The sequence below is a fragment of the Microcebus murinus genome, chromosome 5 (assembly GCF_040939455.1).
Source record: "Microcebus murinus isolate Inina chromosome 5, M.murinus_Inina_mat1.0, whole genome shotgun sequence".
Lineage (NCBI taxonomy): Eukaryota > Metazoa > Chordata > Mammalia > Primates > Cheirogaleidae > Microcebus > Microcebus murinus.
Window position 1 is genome coordinate 52,928,666 of NC_134108.1, and position 24,733 is coordinate 52,953,398.

General features: G+C 33.4%; 1 protein-coding gene across 1 annotated transcript in view; it reads right to left on the bottom strand.

Annotated features, from left to right (window-relative positions):
* The window catches only part of LIN28B (lin-28 RNA binding posttranscriptional regulator B), a 104,572-nt gene that overhangs the window by 21,711 nt on the left and 58,128 nt on the right, over positions 1–24,733 (bottom strand). The window contains exon 3 of the mRNA XM_012753267.2: positions 21,792–21,976. Coding sequence (XP_012608721.1) covers positions 21,792–21,976 — 185 coding nt within the window. The remainder of the gene's footprint in view (positions 1–21,791; positions 21,977–24,733) is intronic.

Genomic DNA, 24,733 nt, shown 5'->3' on the forward strand with positions numbered 1-24,733 from the left:
TGGAAGAAAAAGGAATCCTGTCTCCAGACTGCTGACTGCTGTTGTCTTTGAGCTGCAACATCAACTCTCCCCTAGGTCACCATCCTGCATACCTGTCTTGTAGATTTTGGACTTGCCAGCCCCCAGGTATTCTGTCTCCAGATTGTCTTAAAGGAATTAAATTTGTAATAAAATTATTTTTTCCCAAAGAAAGCTCTAAGCCCAGATAGTTTTACTGGTGAATTCTACCAAATATTGAAAGAATTCTTTATAATGATGTAATCTTACAAAACCTTTTAGTATGAGGGAGGAATGCACATATCAGACCCAAATAATCCTCATAATACCAAAACCTGACAATTACAATGAAATAAAATTATTCAGCAGTATTCTTCTTGAACACAAACAAATAATTAGCAAAAAGAATCCAGTGATATATAAAAAGGATTATATGTCATGACCAACCAGAGTTTATCCCAGAAATACACACACAGTTGGTTATATAAAAGGCCACTTAATTCACCATATTAATAGCATAAAGGAGATAAAAACATCCTCTTATTTTAGTACTAGAAAATGCAGAAAAAAGCATTTGACAAAATCCAACATTCACTCATGATTAAAAACTCTCAGATATCAGGAATAGAGAAAACTTCCTCAATTTGGCAAAGGATTATTAAATACTTTCCTCCAAAGAATGAGAAAGTGACAAGGATGTCCATTCTCATCACTTCTAAATAACATTTTATTGAAATACCTAGCCAGTTCAGTACGGCAATAACCAAAAAACACGAAAGAAATAAAAGGCATAAAAATGGAAAAGCAGAAGGGAGACTGTCTTCATTTGCAGAGAACATTAACATATAAAATCCAAAGAAATCTATAAAAACAGAATAGGTAAATTTAGTAAAGTAAAAGGTTACAAGGCAGATATACAAATATCAACTATTTTTGTACACTAGCAACAAACAAAACACAAAATATTAAAAGATTATTTACAATAGCATCAAAATACATAAAATAATAAATTTAACAGACTATTTGTAAGACTTTTATACTAAGAACTAAGAAACATTATGAAGAGACATAAAAGAAAACTCAAATAAATGAATATATATCAATATTAATGAATCAGAAAACTCAAAAACTGTTAAGATGTCAATTCTCACCAAATTATTCTACGGATTAAATGCAATGACAATCAAATCTCCTGTTGAGGCCAGGTAAGGTGGCTCATACCTGTAATCCGAGCACTCTGGGAGGCCGAGGAGGGTGGATTGCTCCAGGTCAGGAGTTCAAAACCAGCCTGAGCAAGAGCAAGACCCCCGTCTCTACTAAAAATAGAAAGAAATTAATTGGACAACTAAAAATATATAGAAAAACTTAGCTGGGCATGGTGGCACATGCCTGTAGTCTCAGCTACTCGGGAGGCTGAGGCAGGAGGATAGCTCATGCCCAGGACTTTGCGGTTGCTGTGAGTGAGGCTGATGCCACGGCACTCTAGCCCAGGCAACAGAGTGAGACTCTGTCTCAAAAAAAAAAAAAAAAAAAATCTCCTGTTGACAAGTTCATTTTAAATAAAAAGGTAAAAGACCTTGAAGATTCAAAGTGATTTTGAAAAAATTCACAAGGCCATAGGGCTTATACTATTTTTTATAAAGCTACATACAGCAGGGCTCCTCAACCTTTTAGGCCAGATAATTCTTGTTGTGGGAGGCTGTCCTGTACACTATATTAATAGGATCTTTAGCAGTATCCCTAGCCTCTACAAACTTGATGACAATCAAAACCCTCTCCCCAGTTGTAACAACTACAGATGTTTCCAGACATTGCCAAATGTTCCCTGCAAAGCAAAATCATGATCCACTGAGAATCAATGAGACAGTTAATAAGATAGTATGGTATTTGCATTAGGATGGACAAATTAAGTTAATATGAAAGAATAGAATCCACAAACATACCACCTTTACTCAGACAACTGATTTTCAACAAAGAGGTACTACAGTAAATTAATGAAAAAAAGTAAAGTCTTCATTAAAAAGGCACTGGAACAATTAGATAAACTTAGGGAAAAAAAAGAATCTCATCATACCACACATCGAAATGAAATTGAAATGCATTTATGAATCATAGATCTAAACATAAAAGGTAAAATAACAGAACTTCTAAAAGAAAATATAACAGAATATCTTCATAACCTTGGGATAGAGATACATATTTCTTATAACACATTAAGTGCCAATTATATTTTTAAATTGATATATTAGACATCACTAAAATTAAAAAGCTCCTACTCATGAAAAGTCACTGATATGAAAATGAAAAGACAAACCTCAGAATTGGAGAAACAATCTCAGTACATTATCTTTAAACTAAACTGTATCCAAAATATATTAAAAACTCTTCTAACTCAGTAATAAAGAGAGCATTCAATTTAAAAAACAATTAGAAAAAGATGAAATACAAATGGCTCAAAGTACATGAAAAGATGTTCATTTATCATAATGGGAATGAAAATTAAGACCAAAATGAGATGCCCCACACAATCAGTAGAAAGGCCAAAATTTTAAAAAACTAAAATATCAAATATTGACAAAAATGCTCAACAACCTAAATATTGCTGGTTTGGAAAACTGGCAGTTTCTTATAAAGTTTGGAAAACTACTCTATGATCCAGCAACTCCACTTTTATGTAATTTCTCAAGAACAAATGTACACAAAAAGACATTTACAGAAATGTCTACAGCAGCTTCCGTCATAACAGCAACACATTGTTAATGACCCAAATGTCTGGCAATATGTAAATGGATATACTTATTGCTTAATATTCACACAAAAACTGCATAAAATTAAAATAAAAATAACCTAGTCATATAGATAATGCTAATCAATCTTATAAACTCTATGTTGAGTGAAACAAACTAGACAACAAACCACATACTGCATAATTCATTGGAATGCCTTTTATGTTAAGCTTCCGCAAAACTTCCATGTGGAGAGAAATCAAGAACAGTAACGTGTATATGGCAGAGACTTGCTGGAAAGAGGCACAGAGGACTACATAGGATGATGAAAATATTCCATTTATTGATTGGGGTATTTGTTATATGGAAGTATATTTTATAAAAACTCATCAAATTGTACATTTAAGTTCTGTGCATTTTATGTATATTTTACCTCAATTAAAAATATGTACATTCAAAGAGTGACCAAGGTTCTACAAAAAAAAAAAATAAAAAAAAATAAAAAATAAAAAAAAATATGTACAATGTCAGTAATATAGCCCTTATCATGTACATATGCTAACTTGATAATATTTTAATTCAAATCTATGTAAAGGAGTCTCAAATTTCCTCTGGTTACACACTTACATGTAACAAGTACAAATGCTCTCTGATATTGGTGTGCTGTATTGTCAACTCAAATACTAACAGTGGCCCAGCTGTCAGTGACATGATTTTCAGAAAGGCCAACAATTTTTGGACAATGGTCAGTAAAACAAAATATTTTTAGAACAATATAAAGCATAACCTTCTCTCAATTTAGTATAGTTTCATTTCTAGAAAATTTGGCATACATTAGGATGCATGAAAAATTATCTGTATTTACATGTAAAACAGAATTAAGTTTGATGCTTGGATATTTATAACTAGTCTTTTCACTGATGTGAGTGCTGCCATAAATATTCAAAAGTAATGATGTAGATGCGATAATCTGTTGTGTAAGATTGTCTTCACATAGGGAAATTATCTAGCTTTCCTTAATGAGAGTACCCTTTCCCATCACATGTTTACCAAAATCTCCCCTACAAATTTACAAGTACTTTCTGTGGTGAGGAACCAATCTCATAGAGAATCACTGATCTGAAGAAATAACAAGAGATTGAAAATACAATCATAAAAAATAGATTATTTCCAACATTACCAAGGAGATTTGAAAAAAAAAACAAACAGAATTACCAGAATTTTTTTTTTCTCAAATTGAAACTAAAAGCTCAATGAGTAACTTAAAATCAAATCAGAAACAGCTGAAGAGAATACAAGAACTACTTCGAGCAGTATGGCCAACCAGATTCTCTAAAAAACACCTGGATAAAACACATTTTTCATACACTGCTGGGTTTGTAGAAAATTAGGAAAATATACTTCCACAAACTTAGAGATCAAGTCAGAGAAAGGAGCAGTGAGATATAACCAGACAGAAAAGGTAGAGCTCCCCTGAAGGCAACTGCTGATATTAATGTTGCAGTAGGCAGGTAGATGAAGTCAGGGGCTAGCAGCATCTGGAATTGCTTCCACACCAAGGAAGGGAACCTTAAAATTAGATACAATAATCAAGGCAGTGGCAACTGCAAGTCTGGACAGAAGCAATCACAACTCCCTCTAAAGAAATGCTTTACCAATTTAAGCCTGTACTTTTTTAACAGATTATAATCAAATATTTATGATCTCATAATCAAAGATCATAAAACATTGAGAAATAATCCACCAAGTGAGAGTCAGCATAAACAACAAACTTGGACTTAGAATTCCAAGGACATTATTGGAATTGTCAAAAACAGACTATAAAATAGAGATAAAAATTTTTTACAGGAATAAAACATGAAATCATAAAAATGAATAAGTAACAAGAGACTAGCAAAAATAACTAAGTACATTTGGTAATATAAAATTCAATACAACTATTAGATATGAAAAAGATATTTCTGACATTTAAAATTCAGTGGAATTGTTAAACAGCAACTTGGACAGAGTGAAAGGTAGATGTAGTAAACTGGAAAATAAATCTGAAGAAATCATGTGAAACAGAACAGATTAGAAAATTAAATATGGAGGAAAGACTTGAACTCACAGACAGATGGAGCATTAATTATAGCAAAGCAGAATAAATAAAAATAAATCTACACCTACATAAAATATAGTGAAACTGCAGAAACCTAAAACAAAAAACTGATCTTATAAAGCAGCTAGACAGCAAAGAAAATTCATCTGCAAAAGAAAAAAAACAGCAATTAGACTGATGGCAGATCTCTTTTTTTTTTTTTGTGACAGAGTCTCGCTTTGTTGCCCAGGCTACAGTGAGTGCCTTGGCATCAGCCTAGCTCACAGCAACCTCAAACTCCTGGACTCAAGCAATCCTGCTGCCTCAGTCTCCTGTGTAGCTGGGACTACAGGCATGCGCCACCATGCCCGGTTAATTTTTTCTATATATATTAGTTGGCCAATTAATTTCTTTGTATTTATAGTAGAGTCAGGGTCTCGCTCTTGCTGAGGCTGGTTTCGAACTCCTGACCTCGAGCAATCCACCCTCCTCGGCCTCCCAGAGTGCTTGGATTATAGGCGTGAGCCACCGCGCCCGGCCAGATGGCAGATATCTTAACTCAAAAATGGAAAAGAAGACTCAGCGTAGTATCTGTACAATACCCAGAGAAAGAGGAAACTTCTTAACTAAAAAGGTATACCCTGTGAGACTCACTTTTAAGAATAGGAATAAAAGAAATATATATTCAGATGAAAAAAACAAAATTTACCACAAACAGATGTACCCAGAAAAAATTCTAAAAGATATGTATCAAGAAAAAGGAAAATGATCCCAGAGGGAAGGTTAGAAATAGAAGAAGAGTAAATATATAGTTTGTTAGGAATGTAGGGTAACAGTGATTGATTATAATAATGATAATTTGTAAGGCTAAAAAACAAAATCCAAAACATAGCCTATAAATTGGGAGGAAACTCCTAGAATTTAAAGTATCCTAAGTATTATTTTTTTATGGAGAGAAATCAAGAAAAAAATTAATAATAAAAATATTTAACAACTGTTACATCACAAATGCCAACCACCCACAATGGTCAGTAAAATAAATATACTCTATCACTGAAAATCATTCTTAATTAGGTTACTTTCTAACTTTAGACTTTGTTAACCTAATTCTACCATGTAAGCATGTAAGCATGGTAGAATTTCAAGGGAACACTAAAATAATGGAAACAGATTATATAACCTCTGAACTACTGTAGGGGAAAGGTGAAATAAAAAGAAACAATTAAAACTTCAATCAACAAAAAGAGAGAAAATAAAAGAATAACAAAAAAAGGGAAAAAGTAAGATAAAGAGAACACAGAGTGAACAGACAGCACAAAACTTGTAATAAGACATCAATTATGGCAATAACTGTACATAGACTAAATGCTAAATATACCAGGGTAAATATAGATTATCAGATAGGATTTAAAAAATTTTTTAAATCAGCTGTATGTTGTTTTCATGAGGCCTATGAAACATGAAGATATGAAAAGATTGAAAAGAAAGAGATAGAAGAAATGATATCAGGTGTTACAAACCAAATTGTGTCCCTCCCCCAATTATACGTTGAAGCCCTAACCTTTTAATGTGTTGTAAAGTTACATGATGTCATAAGGGTGGGGCTCTAATCCAACATGACTGATGTTCTTATAAGAAAAGGAAGTGACACCAGGGATGCATACACACAGAGAAAAGGCCACAGCAAGAAGAGAACACAGCAAGAAGGTTCCCATCAGCAAGGCAAGGAGAAAGGCCTTAGGAGAAACCAAACCTGTTGACACCTTTATCTTGCACTTCAGCCTCTAGGACTGTGAGAAAATAAATGTCATTCAAGCCACCCAGTATGCAGTATTTGGTTTTAGCAGCCTAAGCAAACTAAGACATCAGGCAATTATTAACCAAAAGAAAGCTGGTGTTATTATTAAGAATAATATTAAATAACACCCTCATGGTTTCCGCCCTACTGTCCAATCCTGTGGCCCCATCCCCAAGGCTCCTGCACCACAGCTGGGCCTAGTGGCCCCAGCCCTGAGGCTTCCCCTCTGCTGCCAGAACCTGTGGCCCAGTACCTGCAGCTCCCACTGGTCACCTGGCGGGAACCTATCCCACAGTCCAACACTTGGGGGCCTTGAGCCACCATCCCACTTGGACCCAGTCAGAGATAACGCCTGCAGCCCTGACACCCAAGATCACTGCCTAGATAGGCTTGCTCAGTTGCCACTGTAACTGCCCGAGGGAGACATGGGCAGAGCAATCTCCCACAATGCCAGTCTCCATGGAGAGGGATCTGCCCAGGCCCAAGCCAAGCTTCCACAACCCATTACTCTACACAAAGATCATTCAGCACGAGTTTAAACTGTGACAATCACAGGGGAACAGGCAACACTGAACAGCTGTATTATAGGCTCTCAGTGCATCTGCCCCTCCCTTGCTAGGTGAATCTTCCAGAATAGGTCACAAAAGTACCATCTAGGGAACTCTTCTACTCATTAAATTTCCACCAAAGGAGAACAGTGGCTCAGGCCTGTAATCCTAGCACTCTGGGAGGCCCAGGCAGGAGGACTGCTTGAGCCCAGGAGTTTGAGACCAGCCTAAACAAGAGCAAGACCCCATCTCTACTAAAGATAGAAAAATTCCTGCCTGTAGTCCCAGCTACTCGGAAGGCTTAGGCAAGAGGATCATGTATGATGACACCACTGTACTCTACTCCCGGTGACAGAGCGAGACTCAGTCTCAAAAAATAAAAAAGAAAGAAATCACTTCCAGATTTTTAAGAGGCTTGTTTCCTGACTTCATTCAGGTCTCTGCTCAGATGCCACTTCCTTAGCCATTCCTGATCTCTTACCCTAAAACAGTCCAACTGTTATTTTCTGTCCCTTTAATCTGCTATAATTTTCTTTGCAGTATTGTATCATACATTTATACATATTTTTTGTTTATTTGCCTCACACTCTAAAATGCTCAGCCAGGCATTGTGACTCATGCCTATAATCCCAGCACTTTTGGAGGCTGAGGCAGAGGATCATTTGAGGCTAGGAGTTTAGAGACAGCCTGAGCAATATAGCAAGACCCCATCTCTACAAAAAATAAAAGTAATATATAGAAGAAATGATTATTAAGTAGCAAGAGAAGCTTCACAAATCAATAGAGTCCAACAAGAGATGCTGAGTCTAGGGTTCATCTTATATAAAATAAATTAAATTTTTGATGGATTTAAGAGATAACAGAAAGAAACCAGAAAAAATATAGATCAACATTTATTTGATCACTAAATAGGTAAAAAAAAAAAAAGCATAAACAAAATGAAAAAAAAAGCAATAAAATTGGATATACTAAAATATTACCCTAGAAGACATACTATTATTATTATTTATAGGTAAAAGTATTTCATACCTAGAAAAATATAAATGCACTGAAAAATTATTAAAATCAAAAGAAGTTAGTAAAGTGATTAGTTATAAAATTATTAATATATAAACTACACCCCATTTAGAAAACAATTTATAAAAATAAAAGAAGGAAAAGATACAATTTTCAATATTACACACACACACATACACACCCCCACACAGGTAGGATTTAGACATGTGTTTATTTTTACTCAAGTTTTCTTTTATGCTAACTCTGTAGTTTTAGTTTTCTTCCTTTAGGTCTCTTATTAAGCTTTATTCCTAAGTATTTTCATTTTTTTGTTCCTTTGATAAATGGTATATAGTCTTCCAGTGAGCAGAGGAAGTTACAGAGAGAGGTTCTTTCCTTGGCCATCCATCCTTCCATCCCCTTATCTCCCTTAGCAGAAGGGATGTGATTTGATAGTTTCCTTAATGCCAGCTCACAAGAACAGAAATCACACCTTCCACAGCTCAGAGGCTTGCTTCTGCGCAAGAGACACTATAACCCAGCTCTGTATTCATGTAAGGGAAGAGAAACCACAACTGGAGGGGAAAAAACCAAAAGTAACTCACAGGAACAAAGTAACCTGAGGAAGAAACCATCATTTTAGAAAACGTGGCTCTTACTAGCATCTGAAAAAAATTTTAACATAAACCAATCAATCAATTTACAACAGAAAAAGTGACTCTCTAGAACTAACAACATGATTTTAAATCTTAAAACTGAATAGGAAAAAAACAATGAAAGAAGGCAGTCACATATGAGAAGTCAATCAATGTTCTGGAAGAACTCAATTAATGTTCAAAAAGAATGGTCTTACAACAGAAAGCAAGACAGGAAACGGAAATGCTGAGAAAAGACATGAAACTTTAAGGATCAATTTAGGAGCACTAACAGTTGTTTACCCGGATGTCGAGAAGGAGAAAAGGAAAAGAGTAAAGAAGAAACATATAAGCAAATAAAAGAAGAAAGTTTCCAAACACACGAAGAAATGAGTATTTACTTCAGGTGGCACTGTTTCTGTAGCAAGACCTTTCAGTGAAGGAAGTAGTATGCTGACTTACATTATGGCACAAGCTGCTGTCTTCTTGAAAACAGTTTGCAAACTGGCTACTTGGAGTAGGGCTATTTTATGTAACATCAGTTATTTTTGCCTATCCATATTGAGTATCTCTTTTCATAATGGCACTTTGATTTTCTTTTGCAGATTCTTCTTTTCCCTACTTTTAATCCTTGTGGCTTAGATGGGGCTCACATGACTCCCCAGTGTAAGGTGGGCAAATGACTCATCTCTAGTAAATCAAAGTGCCACATTCTAGGCTAGATCAATAAATCAATCCTGAACCTTTGTTAGAATTACTGGGAATTCTGTCCCTCTTCACAGTGAGATTGAACACTCAAATTCAAATGTATGTGAAACTATTTTAATTCCTGGAATTATGAATAATGTGATTCAATAACTTTCTTCCCACCCCCATGCCAGTGGTTTCAAACTTCAGAGTATATCAAAAGTACGCAGAGGGTTTCTTGAAAAACAGGGGGAAAAATGAAGCTGAGATCTACACCCCAGGGTAAGCCTGGGGTGAGGTCTCAGAATGTGCATTTATTTCAACAAGGCCCCCTGTGATGCTAACACTGGTCCAGGTATGACACTTTGAGAACAATTACCTTAAGCCATTATGAGTTAGTTTGTGCACCTGAAGGATTAGTGACCAGTCATTTTTCATCAGATGACAATCCTTGAAGCAAACTGAAAATTAAGATTCAAATTTCACATTATCTAGAAAATAATAAAAATAACTAGAACTTCATATCAAACCGTGTATTGAAGTCCCTAGCAATTATGACTTTGCTGTTTATCTCTTCACTTAGGTCTAGTAGGACTTTATGAATCTGGGTGCTCCTGTGTTAGGTGCATAAATATTTAGAATTGTTATGTCTTCTTTTAGAATTGCTCCCTTTACCATTACATAATAACTATATTTGTCATTCTTTACTATTATTGATTGAAAGTAAATTTAAATCAATTTTATCTGATATGTGAATGGCTACACCTGCTTTCATTAGGTTTCCATTTGCATGAAGTATTTTTTTCCTCCCTTCACCTGGAGTCTGTATGAGTCTTTGTTGGTTAGATGCATTTCCTGCAGATAGCAAATATTTGCCTTGTATTAATATTTTTTCATCCATTCAGCCAGCCTATGTCTCTTGAGGTGGGCATTCAGACTGTTCACACTGACTGACAGAATTGATATGTGGGATGCTGTTCTGTTCATCCTGTTGGGTAGTTTTCTATACTCACTAATAGTCAACAAATAGCTCTCTCTCCCAAAAGCAAAGTAACACTTGATTTTGTTCCTTATTAACTCATATTTTAAACTCATATTGTTGTGATCATACAACAGGTAAGACAAAGAATTTTAGAGACCCAAATTCTCAAATTCTTGATTGACTTATCCTAGATCTTCTTGTAAGAAAGGATGATCATAACAATAGCTGGGTGATGGGCACACTTTTAACCCTGACTCAAGCATTATAAAAGTGATCCATGTAACAAAAATGTTTCTATACCCTGTAATATTTTGAAATAAAAAATAAAAGAAATACAAAGATGATTATGACAGCATTTTTCCCTTTCTAGATAATTTTCTAAATTTAATATTTGTTCTCTGCTTATATCCAAAGTACCTATACTTTTTAAAAAGCCCTTCATCATGTGAAAATGTACATATTAAAACAACTACTTCATACAGAATTTATTGATTATAATTCTGATTTTACCTAAAGGGAACCTACTTTTCCAAATTGCCACTTCTTACTGATACATACAGATTATAATTTATGTTATTAATTATAAATATAAATAAGGTAATCCTATTATACCAACCAAAATGAAATTGTTTTTATGAGACTTGTTCAAGTCATAGCTCTTAATGTGCTTTAATTTTAACCTAATTTCAAAAATTAAAATTTCAATGTAAATTTGGAAGACCCTTAACATAGGCTCTTCAAATTTATCAGAATAAAATTTGACTTGTATATCCTTACTAATGTAGAATTTAAAAAAGCTAGCTGGAGGCTGCTAACAACTTTGTGATTCTTCTGAATTGTTATTTTGGTTTAGGGCACAGGACTAGTATTTCAGTGGAAGGATTTAGTAGTGTAAATATGGAAATTTTCTGTTGACTAGTTTTCAGCTTGATCAGCTCTTATTCTGTTTACACAGGAACAAAATGGATATCACAGCTAACGAATAGAAATCATGAGAATATATGTTTAAATTTAAAGGAATTTAAACATAAATTCTTAAATCTAAAAGTGACACCAAAATTTAAAAGTGATAATCTGAATGTCATAACACTGATTTAAAAATATACATTATCTAATATTATAGGCCAAATTAATTTCCTTTGGAAGGAACTCAAACTTTTGAAATACTATTCAATTCTCTTTCAGTACAATACCCTTGTACTGAAACCATACAATAAATATTTGATCTCATTTTCACCAAGACCACAATCTAAGGGAGAAAACTAAGTAAAGTTACTTCTTCAATCCATAATTTCTACTTGAAATATTAGAGTTGCTTATGGAACTCTTTTTTTCTGTAGGCATTATTTTACTATTTATTATGCTTAGAATAAAACAGCAATCAGAAAAATCAAACTAAAATTCTGATTATTTGCCATTTGGCTTCTGACCGTTCCCATCCGGCATCTTGGGAGACCTATGCAGCGCCAAATGAAGCTCAGCCCCACACAATGTCTGGCAGAGGGTGATGAGAATGGCACATTGTCTGCCCAGTCTGAACAGAGGTCACAGCAGGGAGAGCATCTGCTAAGATAATGTGAATGAAGGAAACAACTATAATTGCCTCATTAAGAGATCTCTGGCCAAATAATCACAAGAAGAAAGGATTTGGATAACTACCCTAAAATTAGGCTATAATAAAGAAAATTTGGGATAGAATAAAAATGCAGAAGAATTAAGGAGATTTGGGTATTCTATTGGTTTTACTTATTTTCTTAGTCCCCATAGGGATGAATGAAAACTTGGGAGCAACAGTTCAGTTATTCAACTCTAGCCTTTGCCAGTCATTAGCAGGAAGCAGAAGATGCAAATTCACAGCTGTCCAGGATACAAACAAATGTAAAATAAAGGGTTGTGGGGAATTTCTTAAAGGAACCAAAATATAGAAACTAAGAATGGATATCTACTGATCTATATTTCAGAATTACAATGAAAAGCATACAATTAAAAGGCATAAGAGAGAAACATGTAAGATTTAAGTGTAAAGTCTCAAAAAAGCCAAAGGAGAAAAAAGGATAAATTGTCTCTGCCTAATCAATTTACCTTCTTCAACTTTCTACCTCCACTTTTTAAAACCATTTTTCCTTAAAAGTAAATTTTACATAATTATAAACTAAATCCTCAATCACTTCATGTTATGAGAATAGTTGTATATATTTTATTCAGCATTGTTGATAAATTAAAACTTTTCATAGTAAAAAGCTAAAGTAAATATTTTCTTAATTTAAATTTAAATTAAGTATCTAAACTGGATACAAGACTAAAATATATTGATATTATGACAAACTACTTTTGCATTTCCAGATATTTTGAGGGTAAGCTGTATGAATTTAATTTGTATTATATAGTTAAAATTATTATTATATAAATAGTATCTTGAAGCAAATATGGTTATTACATTTTTCTGATTCCAACAAACATAATAAAATTAGCTTGTTATATCCATAAGCCAGGTTTAAAATAAGCAAACTATTTGATGACTTTGATGTTTTGCACCCAAAATGTGCTGGCTAATTTTTCCATTCCATTTACCATTCTGGTCTTTAAACTGCCTTAATCTCCTGCCCTCAGATGTTGACCTTGTAAGAATAGGGGTCATAGGTCAGAATAGACAGACCTCAAAGGATCTGGACTATCAATTCATGCCTGAAAGATTTCTCTGCCACAATAGGAACCTACTAAACAGCAAATTCCTAAATCTAATCACACAAGTATCAGGGTGAAACAGTTATTTATTGGAATTTGTTGATCTACATTTTTCAAACATCTCTAGCACCTAAAAAGCATTTTTACTTTTTCTTCTGGGAACAGGATCTGGTATCTAATAAACATAAAATAATTGAAAGAATTTTGAAAGTAAAACAAATATTCCTTAATAAAATGGCATTAGAAACCTAAGGATAGGTTTATTATTTTCAGTAATGCTATGCAGATTTAAAAAAATATATAGCACTATATTTCCCAAGTATAAAGTACCTGGAAAACTTCAAATTATAACGCTGACATAATGAATGGAAGAGGTAATACTGCTGTAGAGGTGGGTGGGGGTGGGGTGGGATTACCACTAGTTTCCAGCTCACTTGCTCTAAAAGTGAATGAGGGCAATAAATAGTATTTTTCTTTTTAATAAACAAATGCAAATATACAGCCCCTCAATAAGGAAAAACTTAATGAATTTTTTAAACCAAAAACCAAAAACTTTATGGCTTCTAAAAACTGTCTTGCAAATTTAAAGAATTTGAACCCACAAAACTATGGCCCTCTAAAAGCAACTTTACTATCACACACCTCTACTTTCCTTAACAAAAAAGGGAAGTTAACTTTTGTGAACTGAGAATAAATCAAACATACAATTAATTTCTGTTTGTGTTCACTTTGGTCTTTCTGAACATAAATGATAAACACACCATAGTATACCATTTTAATATTGGACCACAAGGAATGTTAAATTTCATAATCAATCTTTAAGTCTAAATAAAAAGCATCTTAAAAATGATAAATCAAGTCTTTCTAATATGATCAAATGAATGAAACTGCCTAGATTTCCACACCAAAAGTATTATAGTAATACCAAACATCTTAACAATTAACCTTCTTTGTAAACAAAATATATTACCACTTCAACTCATGTAGAAAATCAAAATGCTTACTCATGTAGTTATAAAAGTTAAATATTGAACAAAAGGAAATGAAAACAGTAGAGTGTTGGTATTATTTCCTAAGTTGTTTTTAAAAACTCAAGTCAACACTGCATTATTATGAATAGTACTTCTTGGATTGTGTGATTGGGTTAAAAGATGTAGAAGGTTAAGGAGAAAAGATAAGATAGTCAATACCCCAAGGAAAAATATCAGAATTGAAAAAGGAGGTAAAAAGAGAAACCACAAATAAAAAAAAAAAAATACAAAGCTATCTGTATACATATACACATACTACATATGCATGTACTTTAAATGTTCTTAAAAATTACACATATTTTTATTCACTAATTATTAAAGAGTAAAATCATTTCACCTATACAGAAAGGTTTTTCAGACCAGTCATTTCAGTATAAATTATTTTTACTCATTTAACATATTTGCTAATGTAAACTAAAATCTTATTACATAAAATATTTAATTCTATATTATATGCTGACATGATGATTTCATATAAATACTAAAAATCAATAGTGGCAAACAAAAATAATTCTACCACCTTCCCAATAATTTTATTCTATTAGAAGTTACTTCTTTTTCCTCATAGTAAATTGTGTTTTTAAAGAGAACAAAAAGGTATCAAGTATAGGCTAGTTGTTTTTAGAAGAAACATAAGGTTTCTTAATCTTTTATTAAGTCTTCATTTCATTATAAAGAGTGTTCTACAGAGGCATTAAGTCTTTTTACTCTTTCGAAAATGAACATAAGAAAAGGTAAATAGAAAAAAGATATCTGAAATTATTTCAATGGAAATTTTAAGATAATTTTTCAAATGTGGAGTATTTAAAATAAAATAAAATAACATTTATTATTATTAACTTGACACTAGTAACTGGACATTAAATTCAGTAGAATTTTAAGACAATAAAAAAAACCCACTTTCTTTTGTAAATGTTTACTTATAATTAAGGTAGAATCTTCAAAATTACTTTATATTTTTTCCCACAAGGAGTATTTCTTCACAAGGTATGGTTCTACTTTATATTAGAATTGAACAAGTAAGTTCTCTTCAGTGATAGAACCAAATTTGGAATTTGTTAAACATGTTAATTCCATGTAATAAAAACCTTAAAATTTCAATATTTTAAGGTGAAATGACAGAAATTAGATTAAACTGTCTAATCTAAAAACATTTCAAGAGAAAGGATACTCTTTTCAACAAATGGTGTTTGAATAATTCATATTATTCATAGGCAAAAATGAACCTCTACCTAAACCTCATACCTTATAGAAAAACTAACTCTAAAAGGATTATTGAAGTAAATGAAAAATGTAAAACTATAAAACTACTAGAGAAAACATGACAGGTCATCTTTGTGACCTGGGGTTGAGTGAAGAATTCTTAATGAACATGACATCAAATAAAAGATTGATAAATTGTCTTCGTTGAAATTAAAAACTTCTGCTCTATAAGAGACATTTAAGAGATTAGAAAGACAAGAGAAAATACTTGCAAATCATATATCTGACAAAGGACTTATATCCACAATATATACAAAGACCTCTCAAGGTGCAACAATAAGCACAAAACTCATTTTAAAAAATGGGCAAAGACATGAAAAGATACTTCATCAAAGAGGGTATATAAGGATGACAGAAAAATATTTAAAAAGATGCTTAATATCAGTAGCCATCAGGGAAATGAAAATTAAAACCACAATGAGATTATCACCACATACCAAATAGAAGGGTTAAAATGAAAAAATATTGACAATACCAAATGCTGGCAAAAATGAGTAGCAGTTACAATGCTCACATACTGCTGGTGGGAATGCAAAATAGAACAATCACTTTAGAAAACAATTTGGTAGTTTCTCATAAACTTAAACATACACCTATACTCATATTATCCAGCAATCCCACTCCAAAAACGAAAACTAATAATGTTCACACAAATACCTTCACATAAATGTTTATAGCTGCTCTATTCATAATTGTCACAACTGGAACTATCCAGAAGCCATTCAACAGATGAATAGATAAATAGTATGATATTCATACAATGCAATACTACTCAGCAATAAAGGAATGAACTATTGATATACTCAACAGCTTGGATGAATTTCAAGGGCATTATGCTGAGTGAAAAAAATCCAATTTCAAAACATTATACACTGTATGATTACATTTATATGCCACTCACAAAAAGACAAGACTGTAGTGATAGAGAATAGGTCAATGGTTGCCAAAGGTTAGAGGTGGGGGAGGGGTAACTATAAAAAATAATAAGTGAATTTTTTGGGGTAATAAACTGTTTAGAATCTGGATTATGGTAGTGACCACAGGAATATATATGTGCATTAAAATTCATAGAACTGTACACCAAAAGAAAAGTCAATTTTACTATAAGAATTTAAAATAAAAAGTAAAATAGAAATAACACTCCAAGTAAACCAAATATACAGAAATATACCAATACTTACTTCCTCTTTTAAAATAAGTAAGCTGGACTTCTAGCTTCCTAGTCCTTCAGCAAATCAAATTAATTCTTTAATATAACTATTTTAAAGATTTTGTAGGCTATACGCCATTAAGAAAGTAGTCAAAAAACGAGGGGGACCCACCAAAATGACACACAAGCCAGCCTGAAGGGCTCCCACTAGCCAAATCTGGGAAATCTGAGCACTAAAATAAATAATGATGGTTACAGATTACAACTCATAGAATAAAATAGTAGCCCATGGTTCAGACTAGTATGATAAATAAATGAAAAATTAGAAGTTTAATGAGGAAGGGGATGTTTACATAGTCTTAAAGTATCTCACCACAAAAAAAGCTTATCAATTACAATAGGAAAAAGAGTAACTTTAAAGTGAAAAAGCCTGGCAGATACCACCTTGACCAAGTAGTCAAAAGATAGTCATTATCAATGAGAAAAATAAAAACAGGATGCCATCTGACAGGATACACTGAGAACACAGTATCACTTCTGTGATATTCTTGTTAAAGATAATAATCTAAATCTAATTGTAAGGATCTATTAGACAAACTCAAACCATGATCTGGATTCATCCTAGTGTTTTAAAACTTGTTCCTCTATCCTTTATACTGCCTATAAATTGAAAGTTAATCAAAAGGATTTTGTTAGAAACAAGTTAAAAATTTTTGACATAGGGATAGTACTTCCAGTTTATAGGCAATATAGGAGTCAGAGAAACAAGTTTAAAGACACTAGAATGAATCCAGATTATGATACACTGTATAAGATAATTGGCTTAGTTTCTCCAACAAATTATTGTTCTTGACACACAATAAACAAAAGCAGATGAAGTTAATCACTCTAACCACCACCATCATCTACCTTGTCAGACCATTTCTTTTAGTACCTCAACTACAATAATTCTTTGACCCCAACTGTAACCTACACACCATGAGCCTACCACCTTCTCAATGTCTTCACTCCTTACCCAGTTCATAATCTATCACGCATAATTACAATTGCTCCCTTGCATACATCTTCAGTGCCCTTTGTCATTCTCAACTAGGAAACCCCAACTCTAGTTAAATGCACTATAATGCCTATTTCACATCTATAGCCACAAAGTTAACAATGGATAGAGAAAAAACACAATCATATTAACTAACTTTACTTTAAATTCATGTCCACTAACCTTAAGTGGGTCTTTGTCAGAGCCTAGAATTCTACCTTTTATCCATAATGTGTTTTTATTCTTTTCTATTTCTGCCCTTCTCCTTTCTAGTTAAATCTCCAAACCTACTCTTCCACCATCACTCTCAGTTGATGACCTTATTTCAAATTTCACTAAGGAAATAGTATTAAAAAAATGAGAAAAATCACACCTTTTCCACCTTCATATCTGCCTACCACCTGTATCCTTGCCTGCATGCTGTGCCTTGCCTCCAGTTTTGTAGAATGAGCCTTCTGTGCTCAAGTAACCAGCTCCCTTGTGTTTTAAATCCCAATCGTCTCACCCATTCAAAGAAATCACTCCTGCAATTGTCCTCTTCTCTCCTACATGTTCAATCTTTTCTTCCTACTAGACCATTCCCATCAGCACATAAACATGCTATAATTTCTCTCCCTTAGCTGCTGCTTCATTTTCCTGCTCCCAATTGCTGTCTCTGCCTCCTTTCCTTTTATTCTCTGTTGAATCCAACCCACATAGTTTTCCACCCTGACTAGGTCCATTGAACCTGTTCTTGCCAACTTCACCATGACTTCTATGTTGCTATGTAGTCAAGTTTCAGTGGTCTTCTTACTTGATCATTTCACCATCACACCATTTAACACACCTAATATCTTCCCTTTCTTGAAATTCTTTCTTTCCTTGACTTCTGAGACAAAATTCTCTCTTGACTTTCCTACTTCCTGCCTTCTTACTTAGTGTTCTTTGCTGTTCCTCCTATTCTTCTTGATCCCTAAATGCTGGCTTACCCCACAGCTCAGTCCTCTTCTCTGCTATAGGGATACTCACTTTAATGGTGATTTCATTCAGTCTTATGGCTATAATTTTCAGCATTTTGATGAAGATTGCCCAATTTTTATCTCCAGCCCTGGAACTCCATGTTATGCCATCCATCTGACTAACCTACATTGCCACTTGGATGTTGATTATGTATCTCTAAATATGTCTGAAACCATGCTTTTGATTTCCTGCTCCTTCTATAGTTTTCTACATCTTGGTATATGGTCCCTCCACCTTTTCTGCTGCTCAGCCCAAAAAAGTTTGGAGTCGTCCTGGACTCTTCTTCTCTCACAGACCCCATCTGATCCATCAGTAAATTCTGCTCTCTCTTCCTTCCAAACATATCAGGAGTTTTGCTCACCACATCTACTGCTACTATCCCAGTCCAAACCACTACCATCCCTTTTCTGTATTATTTGAACTGCCTCCTTAGTGGTCTCTCAGTTTCCATCCTTGCCTCTCCACACTGTGCTGTCATCACAGCTGCCAGAATAATACTTTAAGAAGATAAATCAGATCATGTTACTTTTACCTAAAATTTCCCAATGACATCCCATTTTCTCTGGAATCAAAGTCCTTACAATGGTTGACAAGTTTCTATATGAAGGAGTATTCTGCTATCTTACACTTGAAATCTTATCCACCACTATTCTCCCTCTCTCACTGATTCTAATCCAGCACACATGTAAAACATTCTATAATTACATTATTAAAAATTTTTATCTAAAAGACATGAAAAAATAAAGGACTGCTTTCTTTTATATTACTCTGCTTTATTCATATGTCTGTATGCATTATCTCTCTGGGAACAAAAAATCACTTTACTAGCTAAGTGCATCATTAAACTTTCACACATATTCATGGACTTTCTTTCGCACAAAATGAGCACCTAAAATGTGGATAAAAATGGAATTTATTCTCATACTGGATGACTTTCAAACCAGTGAAAAAATATGCACTGGACAATGCTGTCAAGATATAATAACTAGCTAGCAGTTTGGAGAAAAAAGAAAAGCTAGATACTTATAGTCTACTCTTTGAAAACAAATTATATTATAAAGAGAAGAAAAAGCTAAATGAAAAAAATAAGTAAAAATAATATGAGAAAATAAAATATTTTTTTATGGGCATACTTTCTGGGCATACTGGCTCACGCCTGTAATCCTAGCACTCCGGAAAACCAAGGTGTGAGGATCGCTTGATGTCAGGAGTTCAAGACCAGCCCTGAGGCCAGGTGCGGTGGCTCACACCTGTAATCCTAGCACTCTGGGAGGTGAGGCGGGAGGATCGCTCAAGGTCAGGAGTTCGAAACTAGCCTGAGCAAGAGTGAGATCCCATCTCTACTAAAAATAGAAAGAAATTAATTGGACAACTAAAAATATATAGAAAAAATTAGCTGGGCATGGTGGCACATGCCTGTAGTCCCAGCCACTTGGGAGGCTGAGGCAGTAGGATTGCTTGAGTCCAGGAATTTGAGGTTGCTGTGAGCTAGGCTGATGCCATGGCACTCTAACCCAGGCAACAGAGTGAGACTCTGTCTCAAAAAAATAAATTAATAAAATAAAGACCAGCCCTGAGCAAGAACGAGACTTTGTCTCTACTGAAAAAATATAAAAATTAGCCAGGCATGGTGGTACATGCATGTAGCTACTCAAGACTGAGGCAGTAGGATTACTTTAGGTCAGGATGAGGATGTAGTAAGCTATGATGATGCCATTGTGTTCTAGCCCCAGGCAACACTGACAGACCCTGTCTCAAAAAAAAAAAAAAAAAAAAGCAAAAAAAAAAAAAAGCTAAAATACATTTTACAAGCTGAAAAAAAATTTCTTATTGTTTATTTGGGACAAAAGATTCACATCCTTAATATAGAGAGAAAATTTAGAAATCAATAATAAATATCTCAACAGAAAAATGGTCAAAGGACGAGAAATGTATAATTTGCCATAGAAAAAAATAAAATGAAAACATACAAAAATATATTCAACCTCCAACGTAATTAAAGGATGCAAAGAAAAACAATGAACTACATCTCTCAATCTATGTAGTTGGAAAGATTTTAAAAAACAACATTCAATAAGCTGTCTCACTTTTGGAGAGGTTATATACTGGCCCTAAACGTTTCAGAAAAGCAGTTTAGAACGAAGCATCGAAGTTGTTTTAGAGACAGGGTCTTGCTGTGTTGTCCAGGCTGGAGTTCAGTGGAATGGCCACAGCTCATTGTAACCTCAAATTCCTGGGCTCAAGTGGTCCTCCTGTCTCAGACCCTTGAGTAGTTAGGACTACAAGCATGCACTACCACATCTGGCTAATTTTTAAATTTTTTATCTGTAGAAATGAGGTTTTGCTATGTTGCCCAGGCTGGCCATGAACTCCTGGCTGCAAGCAATCCTTTTGCCTTGGCTTCCCAAAGTGCTGAGATTATAGGCATGAGCCACCATGCCCCAACATAAATGTATATTTTTTGATCCATAATTTTCACTATTGAGTATTTATCCTAAGGATATAATCAGACAACTGTTCAAAAATGTACATATAAGAATTTCCACAGTATTATTGATAAATTCAAAATAATGGAAATAGCCTAAATATCCATCAACATAGGATTATTTAAATCAAATTTTAGTATATTCATATACTAGGAATTTATATAGGTACTAATGATTGAAATGAAAATATTCCATAATATATTAAAGTGAAAAAAATATAAGTTTCAAAACAGCATATATGATTCCCAAACCTCCAGTTAGGATTTCAAATTAATTTTCTCCTTCTTTGTAGTTTTTTAATATTATTTGGATTTTCTATATGTGAGCTATCTTTTAAAAACAGGCAAAATAGTAAGTGTATTTTTATTTTGAAAAACAGGTGAGTACTGGAAAATTTTGGATACACAGAGAGGAACTTCTGCCTGTTGGGAACTTAAACTCTTCTTTTGTGGTCTCAGAACAGTCTTGTGGGAATGGTCAAGAGACTATTTAGTGCTTACTGTTGAATGCTCAGTTCAGTATACTCTGCATATAATTCAAATTTCAAGATAGCCTATATTCCTGATATATTCTGTTAAAGTACACGATGGTGGCATTTTCTTTTGGCTAAATTCAACAGCATAAAATATAAAGACATTTTTAGAAAACTTTTTCAAATATAATAAACTCATAAATTAACAAAGTAAAAGGATTACCTATCTCCCTTTGGTTTTCTTTTTTGTAGTGTCTTCCCTTTGGGTCTTCTTTCGCTTCCTAAGCAGGGGCTCCCACCAGGTCCTGTTACCCGTATTGATTCAAGGCCTTTGGAAGATTTTTTAAATGTGAATTCCACTGGTTCTCCTTCTTTTAGGCTTCTAAATCCTTCCATGAATAGTTTGCTCTGTAAAGAACAAGAGAGGGAAAAAAGAGATCATGATTATCATTGCTTTATAAATTATCTCCACAATTTTAAGATTAACAAAGCAAGATATTCCATTACAAAAATATAAAGTCCTTTTTTTTTAAGCTCAGTGAAACACACCATTTTAAAGTTTTCTATCACAATGCTGGCAATGGTAGAATAAACTACCAGCATTTTTTAAAAAAGGTAATTTGGCAGTACTTAGAAAAATTAAAATGTGCATATTCTTTGATCCAGCAATTCCACTTCAGTGACTATACTACAGACATACTTACACAAAGTTTCAAAAAAAGATATCACAGCATTGCCTTTAAAAAGTTATAACTACCTTAATGTCCATCAATGGGACTGAATAGATAAATTATAATAGAGTCAAATAATATAACATTAAGCAATTAAGAGAAGTTATTTTTAGATCTATATGCACTGATATGGGAAGATAAGCATATAATATTGTTGAGTAAAAATATTAAGGTTAAAGAACAAAATATCTACTAAAATGCCATCTATGTAAAGTTTTTAAAAGATACATGTTTATTTATGTGTTAAATAGAAATGGGGTCTGGAACAAGACATTAAATCATAAAGTATTGTTTTTTCCAGTCCTGCTCTGAGAAAGTAGGAACGATTTCTGGTATACACATTACCGAACTGTTTTAGCTTTTTATAATATGAAAAGATACTAATTCTTACAATTTGAAAGATAATTAATTTTTTACAAAAAAGAAAAAAATGCTCCCAATTACAAAACTGTAACCTTAGTTTCAAATATGTATTGGCTCTTTCAATCCTTCTCTTTTCATTAAAGTCAATGTGCCAATTCAAAATATACTAAAATAATTAAATCATTAATTAATATTTATTTCTGCAAACTCCTTTTGTGTACATTTTATAGATTTAATTTGTAAAATCATGCAGCTTTAAAAGACTTTTCTGAATTTGAGGGGGGCAAGGAAGGAAACAGTTTACTGTAGAAAACCTTAGCTCAAGTTTAGTTGTTTAAATAAACTGCTATATAGCTTTGAATGAGCCATTTAAGCTCTTTTCTGTTTATTTGTAAATTCAAGGGATTTCAGTTCTGAGTAACAGTGGTTCTGAAAGACTCCATGAGAAAAAAGTTTTGTGGTCAAATAAGTTTGTAAAATGCTCTATGTTGTTTCTCCTTGGTTGAGGTACATTAGCAATATTAAAGTCTCAGAAATGTTATTCTTTCCTCCACCCCCACCAAAATAAAAGTCTCCTTTAACTGTGTTTAACCCAGCAATTTCCCAACCTAGTTGATCCCAGAGCCCCTTCTTTGTAAGTACAGATGACTAATATACTCAAGGAAATATTAGGCCAGAAAATCTATACCCCTCCCAATTCCATGATTCTAAAGGCAACTAAATAACTACATAACCAAATGATTACATGGGACAAATAACAAAATTTCAAAATCCATTGCAAAACGAGAATATTCATTGTGAAAGTAAGACAACCCATGAAACCAGGGGTATTAACCTGTTTCTAGTGCAGGTCACCTGACACAGTGAAATCCTTCATGCGGAAGTCTGCAATTTGGCAGCACCTTTTCTGCTGTCTGATGGGATGTAGAAAAAAAAATCACAACTGCCTGCACTCTTTAAAGTAACAAATTTTTATTTTTAAAGCTATTTTAACATTTCTACAGCATCTTCTCATTTTTTTCTCCAAACCCTTCTCCTCACCAATTCTAAACAATTCTTTTGCTTTAATTTCCATTCTCTTTCCCCACTCAAGAAAGAGCAGATTATTTCTTTTAAATCAGAGGAAGTGGAGTATAGTTCAATTATTGAAACCATGAGAGCAAAATGACAGCATTTTAATTAAAAATATCATGTGTTCATATGTTTTCTATCTGTAATAAAATTTCTATCACTTATTTATCTCTTCATAGTTCCTAGAGCACTTTCCTAAGAACTAGTGCATAGTTCCTAGTGCACCAAATCAAACTGGTACACTTTCACCAACTTAATTTGGTTTCATTTTCTATTATTACAATTTTTGATAGGTATAAAGTGAACTTCTTTTCCAAATCTAAAGTAGAATTCCGGCTCTTACAAACCACTAAATTCTGGCTATTCTTCATGATATTTGGAAAGAATACTTTAAAATATTCTATCATATATGCTCCCCACCACCAAATTAGTACATAAGGCAATTTAGATTCATAATACTTGACAAAAAAATTAATGAATATCCATAAGAAACTAAAATGGCTTTGCAAGAAAATGACAAGGAGTCACTGAAAATGTTCTCTCTTTGCTATTATACCAAAATAGCTGCTACATAGGTGGGAAAGATCTGTCAAAACGTGGGGAATTAGAACATTATATTTGTTCACAAAAATCAACTTCTCCCTTTGACTTGTCAATTTTTATTAAAGGTTCCTCCATTTTCCAGTCATACCAGTTCTAATCCTTAATTTTATCCAAACGATTTATTGAATCTTGTGCATTCTTACTTCATAATCTTTCTTTAATCTGTTCCATCCATTTCAATGAACTGCCATTATTCTATTTCAGAGCTTAACTATTTTCTGCCGGGACAAGTGTAATAGTTTCTTCACTGATATTACAGCATCAAATTGTTACTGCCCAAACCCGTTCATTACCTGTCTCAGCCAATACACTGAGACATCAGGGTTTACAACAGAAAAAGACTTTAATATTGCGGGTGCCATATGAGGAGATGGACATTCTCAAATCTGTCTCCCCA